General features: G+C 36.9%; 1 protein-coding gene and 1 long non-coding RNA gene across 2 annotated transcripts in view; one reads left to right on the forward strand and one right to left on the reverse strand.

The window, feature by feature from the left end:
• LOC124502265 (uncharacterized) overlaps positions 1 to 16,893 on the reverse strand; it is an 87,834-nt gene extending 70,941 nt beyond the window's left edge. The window contains exon 1 of the long non-coding RNA XR_006959886.1: positions 16,784 to 16,893. This is a non-coding gene — a long non-coding RNA (uncharacterized LOC124502265). The remainder of the gene's footprint in view (positions 1 to 16,783) is intronic.
• ACSS3 (acyl-CoA synthetase short chain family member 3) overlaps positions 1 to 20,906 on the forward strand; it is a 153,590-nt gene extending 132,684 nt beyond the window's left edge. Inside the window, exons 12-16 of the mRNA XM_047066850.1 lie at positions 2,957 to 3,038; positions 5,202 to 5,324; positions 18,742 to 18,841; positions 18,932 to 19,107; positions 20,748 to 20,906. Coding sequence (XP_046922806.1) covers positions 2,957 to 3,038; positions 5,202 to 5,324; positions 18,742 to 18,841; positions 18,932 to 19,107; positions 20,748 to 20,816 — 550 coding nt within the window. The 3' untranslated portion in view covers positions 20,817 to 20,906. The remainder of the gene's footprint in view (positions 1 to 2,956; positions 3,039 to 5,201; positions 5,325 to 18,741; positions 18,842 to 18,931; positions 19,108 to 20,747) is intronic.
• Positions 20,907 to 22,821: the final 1,915 nt, after the last annotated feature.

Here is a 22,821-nt window from a genome sequence, read left to right on the forward strand (position 1 = left end):
TGCCCGTCACCCACAAACTTTTAAAAAATATAGTCTAAACTTGCTGCCTCCACTTAACTTCCTGTTTAGTTTTTAGTCACATCCCTTGTTGGCCGCTCCACACCACTGAAATGGCAATCCTAAGAATACTCAGAATATCTCAATCACTAAGTTCCCTAACCTCTCTTGAATCCACCCTCAGACAAAATCCGTGCTTTCATTTGACCTTGTTGAACACTCAGTCATTATTAAAACTCTACTTTAATGGCTCCTAAGTTACTATTTTTTCCTAGTTCTCATACATCTCTGTTTTATTTTATTTTTGTTCAATAGTCTTTTTTTTTTTTTTTTTTTTTTTTTGGTCCTTAAAGAACAATAGCATTTGGCCTTGAATTTCTCCTTCCTGTTTCATGCTCTGCCCTGGATCTTATCTTTAGTATGTTATTCTTAATTCTCAAGGTCTATGGGTATACCCAAACTTATGCAGACCTTTCACACAGGAATGAGAAATGGTATAAAAATCCCTACTGTCCCTGTTCTTCACAAAATTTAAGCAGGTACTTAAAATTTTGTGCAACAGCTGAAAAAGCCCAGGTCCTTAAAGTTTCCTGCCCCTCGCCCCCAAAGGATGACTACCTAGACTTTAATCCTCTAAGCTTTAATTAATTATCAGAATATAACGTATCTGTTATGTATTGTTAATACCAGGGGTAGATAAAGTGAAAGAGAAGCCTGTTTAACAATGTGTCCTTCTATATGCATAGTTTTTAGTATGGGCAATATTAAGAGACTCAGTATTTGGACGGGCATTTCTGTATGCCAGATGGAGTTAGGAAACAGCTGCTCCCATTACACCTGGCATGTGCATTCTAATTTGCCTCAGACCCCACCGCTCTCTGATGTCTGCCAAACTGCCTAGTGTCAGCTGGCATTTATTATGGCAGTTATCTTTTATTTTTCTTAGAATATTGTTTAAAAATATCACCATGAAAAACATACAGGATTATATATCATGATATATTTGGGGAGAAATGATTGAAAATGATTTATTTAATATGTAAGCAGAATCTATCTCCAGCAGGGTTATTGTTGGCGTTGCTTATTTTATGTATAGTCGGCTTCACTGACTAAGGTTATCTCTTCTGGCCTGTTTTGGCTTTTGATTTGCCATCTACCCTCCCTTCTTGGTGTCCTCTTCACCTCTTCCTCCTCGACGTCTTGAAAATGACGCTAAGTTGAATGTGTTTTGGTGGCTTCTCTATCCATATTTTCTGTCCATGTTTACTAATCAATGATATACACTGGTCTGTAAAATATTAATAATAAAAACACACCGATGAAGTGAAATTATATACATAGTGATTTAGGATTGACATAGTAAAGTCCGTTCAAAGGACCTGAAGGGATCATCTGCTTCAGCCTGCCTCCTGCCCGCAGACTTAGTGATGAACAGCAGTAGTAACAACAGCAGAATCTCTGTAGTTTTCTTTACGGATTACAGAATGCTTTCACATGCACTTTTATGTCATGACATGAGGTCCAGAAATGCAGATGTTGCATTTCTCGTCCATCTTAAAATGTCACCAAATGAAGCCCTCGCAAGGGAGGACCTGCCTGGAGGCTGGAGAGAGTGGGGCTGGGCAATCGCAGCTGGGCTCCTGATGCCACCTGTAACAGCACTTTCCATCTGACCGAATGTGAGAATACAGTTCAGCACCTCGGAGGCCTAATACTGGGGTGGGATTGTGTGTGACGTTGCCTCACCTGGGCAGCAGCCACATCTACTTTGTTTTCAGTTTTCTCAGCAGCCGTACCGTACGGTCCCTGCTTCACTACGTACTTTATTGTATGAATATGGACAGGGAAGGTTTTTCAAAATCCTTAAGTTTTACGGTATCTAAATCTCCAAACTTTAAAGCATCTAAAAGATTTCTGTATCCAGAAAACAATTTGAGTGGGTATTTTTGTCAGGTGGCACTTCTTACAGCGAACCAATCTAACATTTACCTGTCAGAAAGATAGACAGGGGTGCCTGGATGGCTCAGTTGGTTAAGTGTCCAACTTCAGCTCGGGTCATGATCTCGCTGTTCGTGAGTTCGAGCCCCGCATTGGGCTCTGCTGACAGCTCAGAGCCTGGAGCCTGCGTTGGATTCTGTGTCTCCCTCTCTCTCTGCTCCTCCCCCACTCACGCTCTGTCTCTCTTTCAAAAATAAATGAAACATTTTAAAAATTTTTTTAAAAAAAAGGAAAGATAGCTACAGATTAAGCCTTGCCATGCGTAAAACATCTGTGTGGTACTTTGGAGGAAAGCAGGAAATATAAGAGCAAATTGGTTGGAAAGAAGAAGTGTATCCAACCTTATATTTTATATTCTCAAGTATCTCCATGTGTTCATAGGATGAGAAATCACAGAGGTTGGGATGGTTGTGAAAAGGAAGAATAGAGGGCGTACTGAGAGGGAATTCCCTGAGCCGGGAGGGGAGGCAGCTTGACTGTGAAGATAAGATTGTTCCTGGAATGTTTGATTGGAGCATTTCTTCACAGAGACATGCAGGGGTGGCAGTTGGGACCTTGATACTTCAAAAAAAAAAAAAAGAAAAGAAAAGAAAAAAGAGTATTTGCTTATGGTGGAAGCATATTTGTCCTAAAAAGTCAATTCAGTGATACATTTTTTATTCCTTTTTGCAGATGTTACGCTTCTTATTGAAACAGTGATTGCTGCTAATATGTCTTTGAATGCCAACTGCACGTGCCTTTTGTGCCCTTTGCAGAAACTACAGTCATCCCTCAATGATGCTGCTATGTCATGATCAAACTACTTCAGCCCTTATTAGACATGATCGATCCAGCAGATTTAGGGGTTGTATTCGATGTGGGATTTGACTTGCAATTACCCATCACACTAGAAAACTATTCGAATCAATCTTTCTTTATTACCATTTTGATCATAATTCTAACTGCTCTGTTTTTATATAAGGTTGCCATTACCACCTGGGGCTTTTTCAGGACTCTGGAAGAACCAGGAAGCATTCAAGCATTTATACTTTGAAAAATTTCCTGTAAGAACTTTATTATACTTTAAAAAACAACAACAACAACAACAACCTTCCAAAGTACTTCTTTATGGTTCTTGCCTATTAAATTGAGCAGCTTTGTTCTGGAGTCATAGATAATACTACAACTCTTAAAGTTTATCTGGACCAAGTTCTAGATCTCAGAAATAAGAGTGTCCAAAGTAGAATTATTTAAATGAGTCATTTTTATATTTATTTTTCTCAGTCTGTGGACATAGAAAATTTTCAGTTTCTCTTAGCACATTTTCCTGAAATTTAGCAGCCCTCATTATCAGGAAAGTTTCTGTCAAGTTAAAAACTTTCCTATGTTGGATCCCTCTGCAGAATGAAAGCACCGGATGAGAATTGTACACTGTCACTAGGCCCCCTTCACCCCCTAAGCTGGTTATGTGAGCAAAGTACATTCAGATGGCCCACAAGTTGTATTTTTCTATCCCTTGCCTATTTTTGACATTTTGTTCCTGAATGTTCTCTCTTAGCTTTTTATTTTAAACTGTCATTTTTAAAATATGGACACATGCTAGAGACGGTGTTCTCCCAGCACAACCTCCAGTACCCTGGATAACAAAAAGTGTTCTCCTACTTTCTGTTTTGTCATTTTTTACCTGTTTCTCCATATCACTGTGATCTGTTTTGTGTTTATAACAGCACTTCCCTGATAATCCACATCAGGTCCCACCATCATACTGCTGCTGTCCTTTCACCTCTGTTTCTTTCCCTGAGACATCCTTGGTTCTCCTCATTATGCATTAGATGAAAAAATAAATAAATAAATGGTCATAATTTCATTAAAAAAAAACGAAGTCTCAGTATTTAGCATTTTATCTTTATTATTTGTGAGTGAAAGACAGGTAACCTCATCAGCCAGACAAATGACAAGATTTAAAATAGCTTCCTTTAGAAGGAGATCATGGAGTTAAATGACCTCAGTAGCTAAGATTAAACATGCCCCAAAGGACTGTGGCAGGGAAGATTTGTCAGTAGGGTTGACTCCTGTCAGCCCAATCTATCTTCCTGATGGGCCACTGTGAAGTCATCAGAGTTCTGATGTGATTAATTACACCCGACAATGGCCAATCAGATGTGAGTGTGGTTTTAATATGATCACCTTTAACACTGAAAGCTCTTTCAAAGTCTCAGTTTATGGTTAAACTATATGGAGTGACTCTACACTCGTCTTGTTACCCTGACCTCATACTTCTCATTAAAGGGCTTGGCCACAGTACAACAAGGTTGAGTAACTTGCCTGTCATTTAGAAGTGATGGAGCTGAAAATTGAGCATAAAATCTGATTCCAGAGTCCATTCTCTTTAACTGTACTCTAGGTTTTCTCTCCAACAGAAATCGCAATAAGAGCTGACAATTACAGAGGGCTTATGATGTGCCAGAGTCGCCCTCTAGGTATAAACCATCTCATTTATGCTTCATGGAAGCCTTACAGGGTATAGTTCACTACCCTGTTTAACAGATGAGCGTCCTGAATCTCAGAAAGATTAGGAAACCAAATAATGACTCATCTGGATTGTTCCTAAAGTCTGTGCTCATTACGCAAGAATCAAGATGACTGAAAAGCATTAGAAGAAATATTTCTTTCTACTTCTTATTCCTCTTTATTCATCATCCTATTGTGATTTTCTGGGTCAGTGAAGATGTGCTGCTACTTTGAGTTGATTAAAAATTATACTTCATCCTTATTATATTTCACAGAAGCTTGAGTCCAATCCAAATTCATGTTAATAAACTTAGCGCTGTATTTTCTAATTATTCATAGAGAGCTTTAAAGCTTTTAAAAATTAATATAATTAATGAAGAAATCTATCAGAATTACTTTACAAAACCAAAGTATATTGGAAATATTGAACTATTCTTCATTAAAAAAATTGAGTTCATAAACTTTGTAACTTATAGTTCAGACACTTAACTTGACCATATATAAGAACACTTAAATTGATTCCTGGCGGTTAGAGGAGCAAAGAAGTTCTAGTAAGTTACCAAAATCAAAAGGAATTTAATTCCATAGTCTAGGTATGAAAAAAGTCAAATGCATGGAGTAAATCCATTTTTATCACATTTTATATATACCAAGCTTAAATGATTGTCTTACCTAGCAATACATGCTAATTAGACATTATTGATTCTTATTTACAGGGATACTATGACACCATGGATGCTGGTTACATGGATGAAGAAGGCTATCTATATGTTATGTCTCGAGTTGATGACGTGATAAATGTTGCAGGTCACAGAATTTCTGCAGGTGCTATTGAAGAGGTATTGATGAATATTGGTTTACTATTCCAGGTAGTATTTAGAGACAGAGCTGAACTTAAGTTAATATTGAGGTTAAGTCACTGTACCTGGAAAATTACTGTACACTTCAATGGAAGCAGAGGCTAGATTACTCTAGTATTTCTCTTCCCTTATTTCTTCTTGTGTAAATCTTCATATTCTCCAAACTCCCTGATCTCTGCCTGGGTGGTAGTGAGGAATTTTAAGGATATATATGTGTTATTTATAGAAAAGCCTATATATATATATATATATATATATATGTATATATATCCTTAAAATTCATATATATATATATATATGTATATATATATATATATACGCTATAGCCTATATAAATATATATATTTAATTTTTTAATGTTTATTTTTAAGAAAGACAGAGAGAGAGGTGGGGAGAGAGAGAGAGAGACAGAGCATGAACAGGGGAGGGGCAGAGAGAAAGGGAGATTCAGAATCTGAAGCAGGCTCCAGGCTCTGAGCTGTCAGGACACAGCCCAATGCGGGACTCAAAGTCACGAACCATGAGATCATGACCTGAGCTGAAGTCGGTCGCTTCACTGACTGAGCCACCCAGGCGCCCCACTAGAAGGAGAGCCTATATATTTTTGCTTCTTGATAGCCTCTATCTTCTTGTTTTTCTCTTGCTTGATAACCAGGTTGCATATAGCCTTTAAGTGGTATGAGATTTAGACATTTTATTCTAATCTTAAATCCTGAGAATTTTCTTCCAACGTAAACACATTGCCACAGAGTCCCCAGAAGATTTTTTTTTAATGTTTTTGGTTTTTGATTTTTACATTTACATAGAGTAAAATCCACTTTATTGTTGTATAATACCATGAATCTCTATACTTGTTTGATTCTTGGAACCATCACCACAGACAGGATACAGAAAAATGTCAACACTGCCAAAGACGTCTGTCATAAAATTATCTTTGTATTCTAACCCTTCCCATTCCTAACCCTTGGTAACTACTGATTTTTCGTTTCTATGTTTTTGCTTCTCTAGAATGCCATATAAATGGAATAACACTGTATGTAGCATTTTGAGACTGGGTTATTTCATTTAGGGAAATATATTTGAGATCCATCCACGTTTTGTGTATATCACTAACTTGTCCTTTTATATTGCTGTGCGGTATTCCGTGTGTGCATGTACTAACCAGTTTCTGCATCTATTCACTCATTAAAAGATATTTGGATTATTTCTAGTTAGGAAAAATTTTGAATAATTCTGTTATATACATTCATGTATAGGTTTTTGGGCAAAATTCATTTTCATTTTTCTGGGATAAATACCTATAGTGGTTTGCTGGTTTATATGGTAAGTGTATGTTTAATCTTGTAAGAAACTGTCAAACTGTTTTTCTATAGTGTCTGTGCACTTTTACGTTCACACCAGCAGTGTTTGAGGGTTTCTATTTCTTCTTCATCAATACTTGGAGTTGTCATTATTCTTTATTTAAACCATTCTAGTAGATGTGAAATGGTATCTCATTGTGCTTTTAATTTGCTTTTCTCTAATGACTTACTGACATTGGGCATCTTTTGATATGCTTGTTTCTCATCCACATATCTTCTTTGGTAAAATGCTTGTTGACATCATCTGCCCCCCCCCTTTTTTTTTAATTAGGTTGTTTTCTTATTTTTCAGTTTTGAGAGTCCTTTATCTGATACATGATATGCAAATACTGTCTTCCAGTCTGTGGCTAGTCTTTTTATTCTCTTAACAGTGTTCTTAACAGAGCAGAAGTATTTTTTATATTGATGAAGTCAAGTTCACTAACTTTTTTCTTTGACAGATCGTGATTTTGGTGTTGTATCTTAGATTTCTTTCCTAACCTAAGGTCATAAATATTTCTCATTTGTTTTGACCTAAGAATTTTATAGTTTCATGTTTTACACTTAGTTTAGTATTTCACATTTTCTATCAGTTTACATTTTGAGTTTTCATGTCTGTGTGTGAATGGTGCAGGATGTAGTTGAGGATTATTACTTTTTTTTAATATGGATGTCAGTAGTTCCAAGTATCAGTTCTTGCAAAGACTCCCTTTCTCCTTTAAATTTCCTTTACACCTTTGTCCAAATCAGCTGACAGTGTTTGAATGGATCTATTCTTAGAGCATGTCTTCTCTTCCATTTTTCTTTGTGTTTATCTCTTTACCAATAATATTCTGTCTTGACACTGTAGCTTTTATGGAATGCCTTCCAGTTGAATGGTGTCCACATTTGTTCTTCTTTTTCAAAGTTGTTTTGGATGTTCCAGTTCCCCTACTTTTCCATATATATTTTAGAACAAGCTTTTGATTGGGTCTTAATCTATAGATTCTTTTGAGAAAAATTGATATCTGACCTATACTGAATCTTCCAATCCATGAATTTTATACATGTCTCCATGCCTTTAGGTCTCTTTTGATAGGTTTCGTCAATATTTTATACTTTTTAGTATACAGATTCTGAGCATATTTTGTTAGCTTTATACCTAAGTATTTAATGTTTAAGGTATTGCAAATAGAATCTTTTTTAAAATTTTGGTTTCTAAATTTTCACTGCTAGTGGATAGAAATACTATTGACTTCTTTGAGCTGGTATTTTTTATAGATTTCTTGAGATTTCCTATATAGATAATCCATCATGTTGTCTGTGAGTAGGGATAGTTTTATTGCTGTCTTTTTAGTCTGAATGCCTTTTATTCATTTTTTCTTGCCTTCTTGAGCTGGCTAAAACTTCCAGTATGATATTGACTAAGAGTTGTGAGAGTAGACACCCTTGCCTTGTTTTTATCTTAGGGTAAAAAAATTCAATACCTTACCATTATGAATGTTTCCTGGAGCGCTGTGTGGCTCAGTCTATTAAATGTCCTCTTGATTTTGGCTCAGGTCATGATCTCATGGTTTGTGAGTTTGAGCCCTGCATGGGGCTCTGCACTGACAGCATGAAGTCTGCTTGGAATTCTCTCTCTCTCTCCATATATCTCTGCTCCTTTCCCACTCGTCTCTCTCTCTCTCTCTCTCTCTCTCCACCCCCCTCAAAATAAATAAAATAAACATTAAAAAAAATGTTTCCTGTCAGTGTTTCTGGAGATAAACTTTATCAAATTAAGATGTTCATTCTATTCCTAATTTGATCAGTTAAAAAAATTTTTTTAATGTTTATTTATTTTTGAGAGATAGAGAGAGACAGAGTGTGAGCAGGGGAGGGTCAGAGAGAGGGAGATACAGAATCAGAAGCAGGCTCCAGAGCTGTCAGCACAGAGCCCAATGCAGGGCTCAAACTCATGAACTGTGAGATCATGGCCTGAGCCGAAGTTGGACGCTTAACTGACTGGGCCATCCAGGTGCCCCTGTAATTTGATGAGATTTTTCAAAATTCTTGAGTGAATGCCACATTTTGCCAAGTGCCTTTTCTGCTTCTATTGATATGGTCATGTGGCTTTTCTTTTTAAGCCTTTTAATATGTGAGTTACATTAATTAATTTTCAAATGTTCAGTCTTGCATTACTAGATAAACCTTACTTGGTTGCAATGTTTTTATATATTGATTTTTTACAAACATCTATAGTAATTCTCTTTGTTCTGAAGTTGGTCATCTGTGGTAATCACATAGCCACTCCATCTTTTGTGTTTCAATCTTCTATCTTTTGCCATCCTTTCATTTGGATCATTATGGATCATTATGGATCCATATAAATCCATCATACGGATCATTATGCTTTCTATGGACTTGTAGATAGCATATAGTTGGATTTTCCTTTTGTTTTTATCCAATCTGAAAATCTCTTTTAACTGGTGGTGTTTTTGGACCACTTACATTTAAACTAATTACTCATATGTTTATATTTATGCCTATCAGTTTATTGGTTTTTCTTTTTGCCTTTTCTTCATTCCCCTCATTTGCCTTTTTTCCCTTCTTTTAAGTCATTTCTCTTTTTTTCTTTCTTTCTTTCTTTTTTTTTTTTTTTGATAGCTTTTGTTTCTTTACTGAGAACTTCTGTTTCCATTCATTCCAGGAAGGTTTGCCCATACTTCTTGGGCCATGGCTATTTCTGGGTTTTTAATATTCATCTTTGTCAATTTTATCCTGAATGTGCAAATGGGGTGTTATAGGTCAAAGACAGATTTCTTGGTAGTAAGTGTGTCATTGCCCTCTTACCTGAGGTCTTAGCCCTAGTCCTACATAAGCACCAGATACTTCTAGATGACAGAAAAGGGAGATAATATTTTTCTGCTTCTAAAGGGGAATGGAGCAACTTCTTCACTCCTCCTCAGAAGGTCTCCTAAACTGAAGGGCCTGCATCCAGACTCCACTCTTTGATATGTAAATAAAATCTCTCCAGGAGCCGGACAGCCCTGTGAATCTCAACTCTTACAACCTAGAAATGTTTCCAAGATCTGAGGCCTCATCTTTTTTGACATGTCAATACCTAGGAAGCTGGTGAGCCAGTCTCCCTAGCACTTTGTAAGTTTAACCTAGGGAGCTAGTCTAGACTTTAATAATTTTGCCCTCCCAGGTAAATTAGAAAAAGTCTTATTATCCTGTCAGATCAGAGCAATTAACTCGACAAATAGCTATAGATCAAATTCTCATGGTATTTGAAGATTCTCCACAGGCTAGGGCTTTTTATAGGAACAATGAGGAATCCAGGAAAGTTTTATCCCCCTGCTGCCATTGTAATAGCTGCATTAATATCTTTGTCTGATAAATCTAATATTTGGGTCATCTTGGAGTTGGCATCTATTGACTGATGGTCTTTTTTCTTGAGATGTGTAGGTTTTCCCGATTTCTTTTATGTCCAGTAACTTTAGATTTTATCCTAGATATTTTGAATATGACATTATGAGATTTTGGATCCTGTTTAAATCATCTGGATTTGTGTTCTTGTGATTATTTATTTTAGTTAAAATCAGATCATGCCCACTTTCTATGGGCTGTGGTTCTAATGTCAATTTAATTTTCAAAGACTCCAAAGTGCTGTTTGATCCATCTCACTTGTGTCTCTCCCAGAGGCCAATCTGAAACTCGAGTTAAGTGCTCAAAATCCTCATTGTGCTGATTCTGGTTGGATTCATGCATGCACAAATCTGGGGTGGGCTCAGGACTACTTTAAATACACAGATTGAAAGTATGCCTTTCACCAACTCCTTCCTCTCCATAATTTACTTTGTACTTTCTGATTTCCAAGGCTCCTCATTGCTGCTCTTCTGGGTAAAAAGTCAGGGCTTTACCCTCCCTATGTTCTTACCAGGGTTCAATACTGCATGTTCTACTTACACAGCGTGCCTGGGCGGAGGATGGGACTCTGTCTCATTGACAGCACTCAGTGTAGAGCAGGGCAAGTTAACAGGGACTGCCTGGCTGCTATTGTGGGAGGAGGGGGCAGGGGACAAATGACATTGAATCTTTCTAGACTCCCTTAGATTGGGTGCTTTTTTTGGGGGGGGGGGTCTCCCAAGGCGCCATCCCACAGGATGCACACCAGTAGTGGAGGAAGGAAAGGACACAGCTCTTTGCTGGCCTTCACTTGGAGTAGGGTGTGGAAAGTCAACAAGGTTGCTACAGCTCGGTAGGAAGGAAGAGGGACAGTGCTTCCTTGTTGGTGTTCACCTAGAGGAGAGAGGTAGCATGAAAAGGATTGTTTCCCAGATCCTCTGCTCCTTTCCCTAGACCTCTGTAAAGGCAGATGTTTTGGGGGCTTTTTCTGTCTGCACTTATTGGCAGTTCCATCTTTTGTGCTACTCCAGCATCCAGGCCGGAATATGCAGGAGGCAAACAAACAAACTATAATGACAACAAAAACCAAATCCTACAAAGAAACAAACAAAAAAGAGGGGATTCACCATCAGGTTGTGTCTCAAGTTTATAATTCTAATAGTGTCATCTGATCTGGTTTTTTCAGCCCAGAGTTTTTCATTGCAATTAGTGAAAGTGATAAGGTGGAGTGTATTTATTCCATCTTTATCAGAACCAAACCCAGAATCATTTTTAAATGGAATAGAGCAAACTAGAGTTTAAATGAAAGAAAATATTTAAAGTAGTATGAGTAGTAATCCAGTGGGATCAGAGCATGCAGAATCAAAGTTTACTTCTCTTTCCTATAATTAAAAGATGGTCACCTTCTTTAATTTTTTTTTAACATTTATTTATTATTTTTTAGAGACAGAGACAGAGTAGGAGCAGGGCAGGGTCAGAGAGAGACACAGAATCTGAAGCAGGCTCCAGGCTCTGAGCTATCAGCACAGAGCCCTAGACAGGGCTCAAACTCAAGAACCGTGAGATCATGACCTGAGCCTAAGTCAGTCACTTAACTGACTGAGCCACCCAGGTGCCCCACTGGTCACCTTCTTTAAAAATCATACTTACTTTCAGCTAAAACAAAACATATGAACACTTCTTGTCATGTTGGCTTGTGTGTGTGTGTGTGTGTGTGTGTGTGTGTGTAACAATTTGATATTATTTGAGTAAAAAGAAAGAATTCTATATAATATTTTGGGATATGTGGCTTTGTGCTCTATTATAATATTATCTTGTTTTTAACCTACTCTGAATTTTGTGATAACCTGAAATTGAAATTTATGCTTCATGTATTTTGGTGTGTTGGCAAAAGGTTGTTCTGGTTGCATGAACTTTTAATTTCTTGCCTGTAGGAGATTACCTCCAATATTCACCTGTATTTCTGGAAGACTCAGCTAATCAAAATTTGGAGATTACATATGCACAGCTTTTATTATCAAAGTTCTTGGTTCTCTCTTTTATTTTTAGAATAAAAAGGGAAGTATCAATCTATTTAAATATATGTTTCTACTGACATCCTCACTGTATGTAATCAGAGAATGAGGCAGGCAGAAGATAGTTAAAATGACAAAATTGGAGGAAAAAAAAAGCATGCTGGAATCAATGCTTCCCAACAAGAATTTTGTCACTAGATCTTGGAGTAATTACAGCACATAATAGGACACCTGCCAGCCTTCAAGCCTTCTTGAAGTGAATGTCTCCCTTTGTATAAATTAAATGATTAACTCTATTGTATACTTAGGTCTAATAAAGAAGTTAGTAACTCAATTCATATCAGGTTTGTTTCTTTATGATGACATCCTTTAAAGAGTTGGGAACTAACATTTTTTACTGGCTGTTTCCCACATCCTATAAAAATTGCTTAACATATTGATTATTAATATGTATGTGAAATGTTTTTATTGATGACATAACCAACATTTATTAAAGTGTCCAAACCTTATTTTACATGTAGATGCTTTCCAGGATTCCCATTAGGATTCTCAATTGTCAATTCTGAATGCTGAATTCTATTTTGAGTTTTTGAAATAGGATTTGAGGGTCTTAATGCATGGGAGTGTCATCTGTAATAATTAAAAATAGACTGACTATTGCTTTTATATATAGTAAAAATCTGTGCCTTCCCAGTTTCTTAAAGTAAAATATGACAAGTGCATTACATAAGACTCATCAAACACATTCTATTAAAGTTACTACATCAGAAACATTTTAGGAAACTATATGTTCTTTTCTGTTCTCATCATAAGAAAACAAGAGTTCTAGAATAGCTTTTATAAATTTAAGAGGATCTTATCCTTACAGATCTCAACACCTGTTAGAGCCTTCTGTAACTATTAAAGAACAATTGTATCTATTTGAAAAGTTAATCTTTGAAAGTCTGGCATCTAGCTAGACACTTGGAATATTCTGGTGGAAGTTCAAGGTGTTCTTAAGAAAATTGGGTCTGAAATCTGCTAGTTCGGGTCTTATGAGCCAAAATTACCAGGAGCCAATGCGGTCCTTCTTGCTTGGTGCTCTTTCGCTGCTGTGGGCAGGCTATCGTGCATAGACACCTCCAGGGAACAAATTAGGCTCTCTGATTTCATTCATTCACTTGTAGCTTAAAATAATCCCACTGGTATTGTTGGGAGCTTGGAAATCTGGCATTAAAATACTGCACTTAAAGCCTAGGGCAGTGTTCATTGCAATTTGCCCTTTGGAAGTTTATTCTAACCATAGTTTCACTGTTTGTTTTCCAAGTTGGCTATTTTGTTTGCTATTTTTAGGAGTGATTTCTTCAGGATCGAATATATTTCCATAAAGTGTATATTCAACAAAGATGCCATGTAATTTCTGTTCTACTCAGCATTAAATGATTACTGGATTTAAATATTTGTCAAATTGCTGAATATTTTCCTGAGTATGAATATGAATACTGATAATAATGTAGAATCTGACTCCAACATCAGAGGGAATGAAAAAGCATTCTTCTTTTCCCTACTGCAGACACAATCTCCCACCAAAACTGGCTCCTTGCATTTTATGAAAGTGCTTGATTTAAACTAATACTTCTAAGATTAAACTACTTAAAAACATAATTAAGAGATCTGTATAATTCAGCTCACTAAAGCCACAAAACCTTCCAAATCCATTAAAATTTACCTAGAAATGACAGTACCCCAAAAACAACAAATGACAAGCATTTACAAGGACTGTTACCCTAACATTTATACAGATATTCCTCAATTTGAGAAGACGTTATATCTTGATAAACTTATTGTAAATTGAAAAGATCATAAGTTGAAAATGCATTTAATACACTTAACCTGCCAAACATCATAACTTAGCCTACCTTACCTTAAACATGCTCAGAACACTAACATCAGCCTACAGTTGGGCAAAATCATCTTGTGTAAATACTTTATAACAAAGTGTTGAATAGCTCGTGTAATTTATTGGCTATGGTACTGAAAATGAAAAAGAGAATGGTGGTATGGGTAGAGAGTGGTTGTAAGTGCATCCGTTGTTTACCCTGTGATCACTTGGCTGTCTGGGCGCCGAGGCTTCCCCCACTGCCCAGTGTCTCAAGAAAGGATTGTACCACATATCCTAGCCTAGGAAAAGACCACAATTCAAAATTTGAAGCATAGTTTCTACTGAACTCATATTGCTTTCAGACCACCCTAAAGACGAAAAGTTGTAAATTGGAACCATTGCACACTTTTGGTTGAGACAATTACCTTTTAAGTTGTGTTAGTTTTTCAGTTCTTAAATGCCAGTTAATCACAGAGGCTTATGGGTTTTATGTGGAGAAAATATATGAAAATGGCTCTGGATATTTTTAGCCCCCCAAGACATTTGTTTGGTTTCTGTCCCTTAAATGTTGCCAAGACATAATTTGATGCTTTCCTTTTTAATGATTCAGTTGTTGCAATCATTATTTAGCATGTAAATATTATTTATGGAGCCAACATAGAAAGCCATCCTCCCCTTCCTTTATGGCATCTTTTCAATACTGATGGATTAATATAATATTTTATCCAGTATAATAATGAACCTTGTTTATAGATGACATAAAATTCTGGTAAACGATTATGTTTTTCACAGATTTTTAAGAGCTTGTCTACAAACTAGGAAAAATGTGAAACTCTGATACTGTAGAAAACTGTGTTATATATTCTGATTTTAAAGTACTCTGCCCATATGGAAAACCAGTCAGAATTTTCCCATCCACATCTTTAAAAAAAATTTTTTTTAAATGTTTATTCATTTTTGAGAGAGAGAGAGAGCAAGAGAGAGAGAGAGAGAGAGAGAGAGAGAGAGAGAGAAAGTGAGCAGGGGAGGGGCAGAGAGAAGCAGGCTCCAGGCTCAGAGTTGTCAGCACAGAGCCTGACATGGGGCTCGAACTCACAAGCTGTGAGACCATGACCTGAGCTGAAGTTGGATGCTTAACCACCCGAGCCACCCAGGAACCCCCCTTCATCCACTTCTAAACATACTAATACTGAGGGTAGAAACGTGGTGAAATTAAAACAATACGGTGAATGAATGGCAAACTAGAAGGTTTGATGTTTGATTTAGTTAAAATTACACTGGTTAGGTGACAAAATACCTGGATGATCAGATTTTTGTTAATAGTAATTTGAGCAGATACATTGGCATTTAAAAAACTAAGGTAGAGAGGCTTATGGCACCAATGAACACTTTAACAATTTCTTCTTTGACAATCAAAACTCTGGTTAGCCAGAAAAAAGTTTCCACCCATGAAGGGAATCCTAAGCCAGAAGTATAGGATCGGGCCCACCAAAACGACATCCTATCTGCCATCGACAAAATATTGTCTCCACAGACTGAGTATACTAACTCCCAGTACAGATCTCTGGCAATGAAATTTGTCTCTAGCATCTGCACCTAACACATAAATAAGATCTTAACAAATGGGAAGCCGTTGGAAGCATTTTGAGAGTTCCAACTGAAGCACTGGGAGAAGATGGTGTTGTGTGGTCTGTATAGTACGTGTTTTGCAGGAGCTTTTTAGTCAGACCCAACTAATGGAAGATGCAGTACACAGCTCTATCTCAGCAATGAAGTGAATAAGATATGTATCACAGAAAATAATTTATTGAACACATCCTATCGTCAGCACTGGAAGAGTCAAAAACTATGTGGCTGGCAACTCTTATAACTCAGTCCTTCAAAGTGGATGGTAACAACAGGATATGGGAGAAATGTTGATTTCTGTGCTTAATCAGGGGCAGTGTGAGGTAGTGCACCGGCTTTGCACCCAACATTCTAGTCGTTCGCTGAGTCTTCCAGGACTCATTTTCAACTTGGTGTAATTAAAAGAAAAAAAAAGATTTTCCTGGAAACTTTGGGACTGGAAAGCATCATGTCCCAGATTCTGCTGTGTTTTTCCTGTCTCTCTGGTTGTGCCTTTTTCGTCTTGTTTGTCAGCTTCTCCTTTTTCATGTAGCCATTAAATGTCAGAGTTCCTTAAGGCTTTCATCTTCTTATTGCTTTCTCTCTAATTTATTTTTTATTTTTTTAACATTTATTTTTGAGAGACAGAGAGAGAGACAGAACATGAGCAGGGGAAGGGCAGTGAGAGAGGGAGACACAGAAGCCGAAGAAGGCTCCAGGCTCTGAGCTGTCAGCACAGAGCCTGATGTGGGGCTCGAACCCACAAACTGTGAGATCATGACCTGAACAGAAGTTAGATACTTAACCAACTGAGCCATCCAGGTGCCCCAATCTCCCTAAATAATCTAATCTTTATCTGCAGCTTTTGTTACCATTTATGCATTAATGACATTTAAATGTGCATCTCCAGATTAAGACTCCCATCAGACTCAACTGCTTTGACTTAGATATCTCAAAGATGCCTCAGGGGAACATCTCCAAGACTTAATACATGATCATTCCTTCCAAGCTTAGCCTTCACTAGTATTTTCTGGCTTAGAAAATGGCACCACTATCCAAACATCTGTTCAAGCCAAAGAACATAGAATCATCCATAACTTCCCTACCTTCTTCTTGCTCCATATCCAATTTATCATAAAAATATGTTCATTTTACCTTTAAAGAAACTCTAGAATCCCCATTACCCATTGTCATAGCCTTATTCTACTTGTAGCCTCATGGGTGATTTGAATAAATTGTAATACTCACCTTAACGATCCTCTATTTGTTCTCCACAGTGAACCCAAAGTAAGTTTGTGTTTCAAAATACAATCTGAAGCGAAAGAAGCCAATCTGAAAAGACTACATACTATATGATTCCAGCGTTCTGGAAAAGGACTTTGGAGACACTGAAAAGATCAGTGTTTGCCAAGGGCTAGCAGGAAGTAAGGATGAATAAGCAGAACACAGGAGATATTTTAAGGCAGTGAAACTATTCTGTAAAATGCAATATAATGGTGCACACATTTCATAAGATCCATAGAATATACAACATGAAGAGTGAACACTAATGTAAACTGTCGACGAGGGCAAGAATGACGTGTTGATGTTGGTTCGTCAATTCTAACAAATACACCACTCTAGAGAGGGATTTTGAGAGTGAGGGAGGGTGCGCATATATGGGGGTGGGAGAGATATGACAACTCTGTGCTTTCCATTCAATTTTGCTATGTATCTAAAACTACTCCAAAAAATAAAGCCTGTTAAAAAAATCCACAAAGATCTTGTATCTCCTCCTCAACTCTTGAAATTGCTTCATCGCTTTTCCAACTCTACTAAATTGGAAGTCCTTAGCACAGTCCCTTTCTACCTGTACAACTTCCTTTCCTCTAGGCACCTCTCTCAGCCTTGCTGCTTTCCTGCCACATTAGTTTCTTTCAGGTTCAAATGCTTTGTGTGAAGTCTCTCCTCAGGGATTTGCCCCACCCTTTCTCCTTGCCTAATCAGTGTCTACTCATCCTTGACACCTGAGTTCATTGTCATTTCCTGAAGGCTTCTCTGAGACCCCTGTCCTTCTGCTTTTGCTCTGTATTTCACATAAAAACCTAAGTTATTTTGGAGGCTTTTGCTATAGCTTTCCTATAAAAACCTGGTTATTTCCCCAGAGCCCTTACCACTTTTATATTTAGACATTCACAATAACAAATATTAGTGATTGTTTATTAAGATTGTTCTCATCTATTAGACTGTAAGCACCTGTTTTTGCTCAGCACTGAGCCTGGTGCAATGGTTGGAACATAGAAGGATTTGGTAAATATTTGTTGGAAGAATAAAGAATAAGAAGTGTCAAATGGGCTGTTGGTATATTGCCCACTGTTTTCTCTAGCTATTAGAGATTTGCAGTCACTGAAATACCTATTACTCTCTCAGAAGAGGACATTTTGAACAATCATTTTTAAAAGTACCGTCACAGCAGAAATGTTTTTTTAACCCTAAGCTTCTGTATTTCATGTGGTTACTCTGTGGTTTCTTGTGATTCTAGATTGATAGCTGCTTTGTTCTTTAAGATATTTAGAGCTTAGAGTAAGCAGTATGAAAATGGCTCCCTGACAGGGGTGATTATCTGAAGTCAGGGCTTCATGCTATCTCCAGCCTTTTCTTTGAAGTTGGAAAATCCTCTCTGGATGGGTGGTCACTCAAGAAAAGAGATGCTCTGTTCCTTGCTTAGTAACAGATACAGAAATAAAATCCCTGTTTAGTCATGGGGCTGCCTTGGATTTCTCTGGAAAGTGCGCTTATGGTAGCCAGCACTAACGCTAAATCACCATGAGGTCCTTTTATTTCGGATGCACACTGCAGTGTGTTCTCACTGCATACCTGCCCTGACTTCATTAATAAACAAGTGAGGTGAAGAAACAATTCTCCTACTTTCCAGGTAAGCTAAGCAATTTGTCTTAATCACTGTTAGCCTTTTGTGAGTGACTACCATGGGGGTCCTAATCATTCATTCACCCTGGTTATAATGATACGAATTGTGAATTAGTAGTAACTTTCACGCAGGCAGCTATAGGGTTTGAGTTCTCTGACGTGTACTTTTATTTTTCCGATTGAAATACGTATGTCCGTATCTCTCTCTCTTTATATATTCTTATATATATATATATATATATATATATATATACACACACACACACAGTTTTTCTAAATGAATGCTTTCCTTATTACAGTCGGTCCTCTCCCATGGCATGGTAGCTGACTGTGCTGTTGTTGGTAAGGAAGATCCTTTGAAAGGTCATGTCCCCTTAGCACTCTGCGTGTTGAGAAAAGGTGAGAGATCTTTGTTCTCCCAGAGTGTTTGGGCCCTGAATGATTAACCCTAGTTAATTCGGTGCTTATCCACCTGAACTTTCTCCCTAGATATCAATACAACAGAGGAACAAGTTTTGGAAGAAATTGTGAACCATGTTAGACAGAGCATTGGCCCTGTGGCTGCTTTTCGAAATGCAGTGTTTGTGAAACAGTTACCCAAAACGAGATCTGGAAAAATTCCCCGGTCAGCTCTGTCTGCCCTGGTCAATGGCAAGCCGTATAAGGTAAATTATCCAAAATGTTCAATGCCAGGTTCTGAAATGTTTTTACATTTTTTTTTTCTTAATGTTAAGGGGGAAACTGCATAACCACTCTCTAGAAATGAGGGTTGTGGAAACACGTATTAATTAAAACCATATGCTTTGAGATTATAGGAACCAGTGTGTGAAAATACTTTTACTATCAGTATGTCAGTTAAATGCAAACAACTAGTGGAAATGCAGTCTTAATGAATTAAAGACACATCTTCCTTCATTGTAGTCATTAATAGCTATTACTGAATGAGAAAGCAACAATTGAGACTGGTTATGCATGCTGGTTATATACATGCTGTATATGTGCAGATATATATGATATATGTGTATGTATCATATATATAATATATATGCTGGTTATATAGTTCTCATTCATATATACTCTAGTTCTAATTGATATATATTCTAATTATTTCTATTTTTTTTAAACAAGATTTTTTTTTCAACATTTATTTATTTATTTAAAAAAATTTTTTTTTCAACGTTTATTTATTTTTGGGACAGAGAGAGACAGAGCATGAACGGGGGAGGGGCAGAGAGAGAGGGAGACACAGAATTGGAAACAGGCTCCAGGCTCTGAGCCATCAGCCCAGAGCCCGACGCGGGGCTCGAACTCACAGACTGCGAGATCGTGACCTGGCTGAAGTCGGATGCCTAACCGACTGCGCCACCCAGGCGCCCCTAATTATTTCTATTTTGAGTGAAAATTATTTTGGAAAATGTTAGGCTAATTCAAGTGTATGTACTTAATCACCAATAGAAGGTGATGCAACAGTAAATAGTTGTATGAGAAAATGCAAAAAAAAAAAAAAATTCAAAAGAGGCACAAAGAAAGGCTCATTAGAGGGATTCTAGAAAAAGTACCACTTAGTGATGAAGGAGCATAAGGCAAGTTGACTTGCCCCAACTCCCCCACCCCCCAGGTGGGCTATGTGTGACATTCCTCAGGCACTCCTGGCTGCCCAAGAATAAAGGAAAGGACATAAAACAAATGGCTAAACTGATAGAGTCTCCATCAGTTTACAAATATTTTAGTAATATTACAAGAAAAAGGCCATTTTATCAATAACCTAATTTCTATGAACTCCCTATCTTAATGATAATGCTTTGCTAGAGGGAAAAACAACCTTAGCTTGGCAATAGGTAGGCTTCCAATAATCTGTAAATCCTCTTTAGCATGTGGAAATTCCTTTAAGAAACTTCCTCTTGACTTTACCTCCCCCAACAGTATATAATAAAGTCACTCCTCACAACCCCAGTGCAGCTCTTTCTGCCCATGGGTCCTGTCCCCGTGCTTTAATAAAATCACCTTTTTGACACCAAAGACCTCTTCGAGAATTCTTTCCTGGCCATTGGCTCCAAACCCTCACCAACACCCCAAAACCCCATCATTTAGGACCAATAGTTTTGCTAAATGAACAGTTTATTATTCTGGAAGACTACAAATTATATTTTAAAATATTAAAATCAGAGTTCCCTTGTTTTCAACATTTTTATATGCATATTATAAGATAATGGGGAATACAACATTTCATGTAATTGTTTAATTATAGAGAGATGGAAGGGGTTCAAGGAAGAACATTCATCTGACTCTCGTTTTTTCTTTCCAGATAACACCTACAATTGAAGACCCCAGCATTTTTGGGCACATAGAAGAAGTGCTGAAGCAGGCCTCATGACTTTCTTTTTTCCTATTTTGAGTCAATTTGAGTCAATTTTCTAACTGGAGTCAAATTTTTTGAATTCTTTCCCATAAATAAATACTTAAATAGAAATTACTTGCAACCCGAAATGTGAATTATAAAGCTTGGTCTAAAAAAAAAAAATAGTATTTGAAGACTAGAGGAAGACCTGCGCCTTCTGTTTAATTAGACCCAATTAGCATCTTTTTCAGTTGCCTGGAACATGGTTCATTGTAGATTGTCTATCACTTTAGGAAAAATATAGCTAATGTATGATTTTAAAAAGCTTACTCCCTCAAATATTTTAATCGAAAGTGGCACATTAACATAGAGTACTTCCTGAAATGAGGAATCTGTAGCTTTGACTCAAAACCTAAAACTCAAGTTGAAGTCAGAAAATGATAATTTTTCTTATAGAAATTCTGAATATTTTCTAACATTCTTGAGATGTCCCCATGCATGGTTATTAAAAAAAAAAAATAGATAAAATGGGAGGTTTTAGGGAATCACCTAGACCGATGACTTTGAAATAGGAGCATCCATCTAGACCTACATTTCCTGAGGGAAGCTTAGATACCAGGATACAGCTCTGCCTTTGGGTCATTTTGACCTTGTCAAGGGAAATCACATGCCTGATAGATCCTAGAGGTCATTTAATCCAGTCTGTTTTGTCAGGGAGGTGAGAGCGCTTTGGAGTTCCTCCTGTCTCAGGTTCTTAGTTGACCGTACACTTAATGATTCCAGCTTCCTATAAAAACAAGGAAATGACACAAAAATGCAGTAAACTGACAAGGAAAACTCTTAAGGAAGAAATGTAAAAGGTTTTATATTATGCTAAAGACCAGGAGTTTTTAAGTAATCCCAAATCTAGATTTTTATGTGAAATCTCTAATTTTTTAATAATAACTCACTAAAAACACATTGTGACATTCAAACACGTTTCCATTTAAACTTACCTAAAACTATTGAGAATTTAAGAAAAATTCCTGAAAATGAATCTTTGTTAATAAGTTTATGGTAATGTACCAATTAGCCAGAGTAGATAATTAAATATATGATTTACTTAGGATTCTACATGCTATCAGTTATTGAAGAATACATTTAAACTAAAAAATATATATATGCCATGCCCATTGAGTCTTTGATGGTGCTTAAAGTATTTCCCAATCTTTCAGTCCATCAGGAAAATTATTTTTTAAGAGCAGCTGTCCTAACATGATAGTCTGAGTATATGAAATATATGTGAGAGATAACAGCTTATTTACTTGTTTATTTCATAAAACTTGCTTACAACTTATATATAAAGACATTATGAAAATGATAGGTTTTTTTTTTTTTTTTGGACCATAAGCTATAAATCAATGGCTTCTCAAAGTAAAGTCCTCTTTGCTTAAATTGGCTTCTTGATTGTTACACCTGAAAATTTTTTCAGCTAATTGTTCTCTTTGTTTCAGTAGCCTGCATTAAACCAACTAGATAGACATTCAACTTATAATTTGAAGCTGTGAAGTTCCTTAAAGTGTCCCTTCTGTTGGGTACATTTTACTCTTTATCACAACTGTAATCTTAAGTAATATATTCTTGTTAAGAATATAACAATTATTTTTTCGTGTAACATCCCAATTTGAAATGGCAAATTCTTTAGCTGAATGTGTACCATTGTTCATTTGTAAGGGATAAACAAAGGCAGATCCGAGAACTGTGTGAAGGGTGTATCTGTGGACCTCTTGCACATTTTTCCTAGCAATCAATTCTGAAGGGACACATTAGCAAGCAGGCTCAAGTTATTTTCCAATAACTCGGTGCATGAGACTGGGGAGGAAGTACTGTTCCTGCATCTGGTCGAGGAAATTTATCTCCTCCGAAGAGTCAGAGGAAGTACTGTTACTTTCATGTGATTAAAAGTGGGGCAAGAAAGATATACTTGAGTTGTTGGACTGCCTAAAATTTGGTAGGAAAAAAAAGGAATTTTCTCTTACATACTTACCATAAAGCACTTTCA

This window comes from Lynx rufus, unplaced genomic scaffold (genome assembly GCF_022079265.1).
Source record: "Lynx rufus isolate CCGP_SWC_20201006 ecotype Redwood Valley unplaced genomic scaffold, mLynRuf1.p SCAF_7, whole genome shotgun sequence".
Lineage (NCBI taxonomy): Eukaryota > Metazoa > Chordata > Mammalia > Carnivora > Felidae > Lynx > Lynx rufus.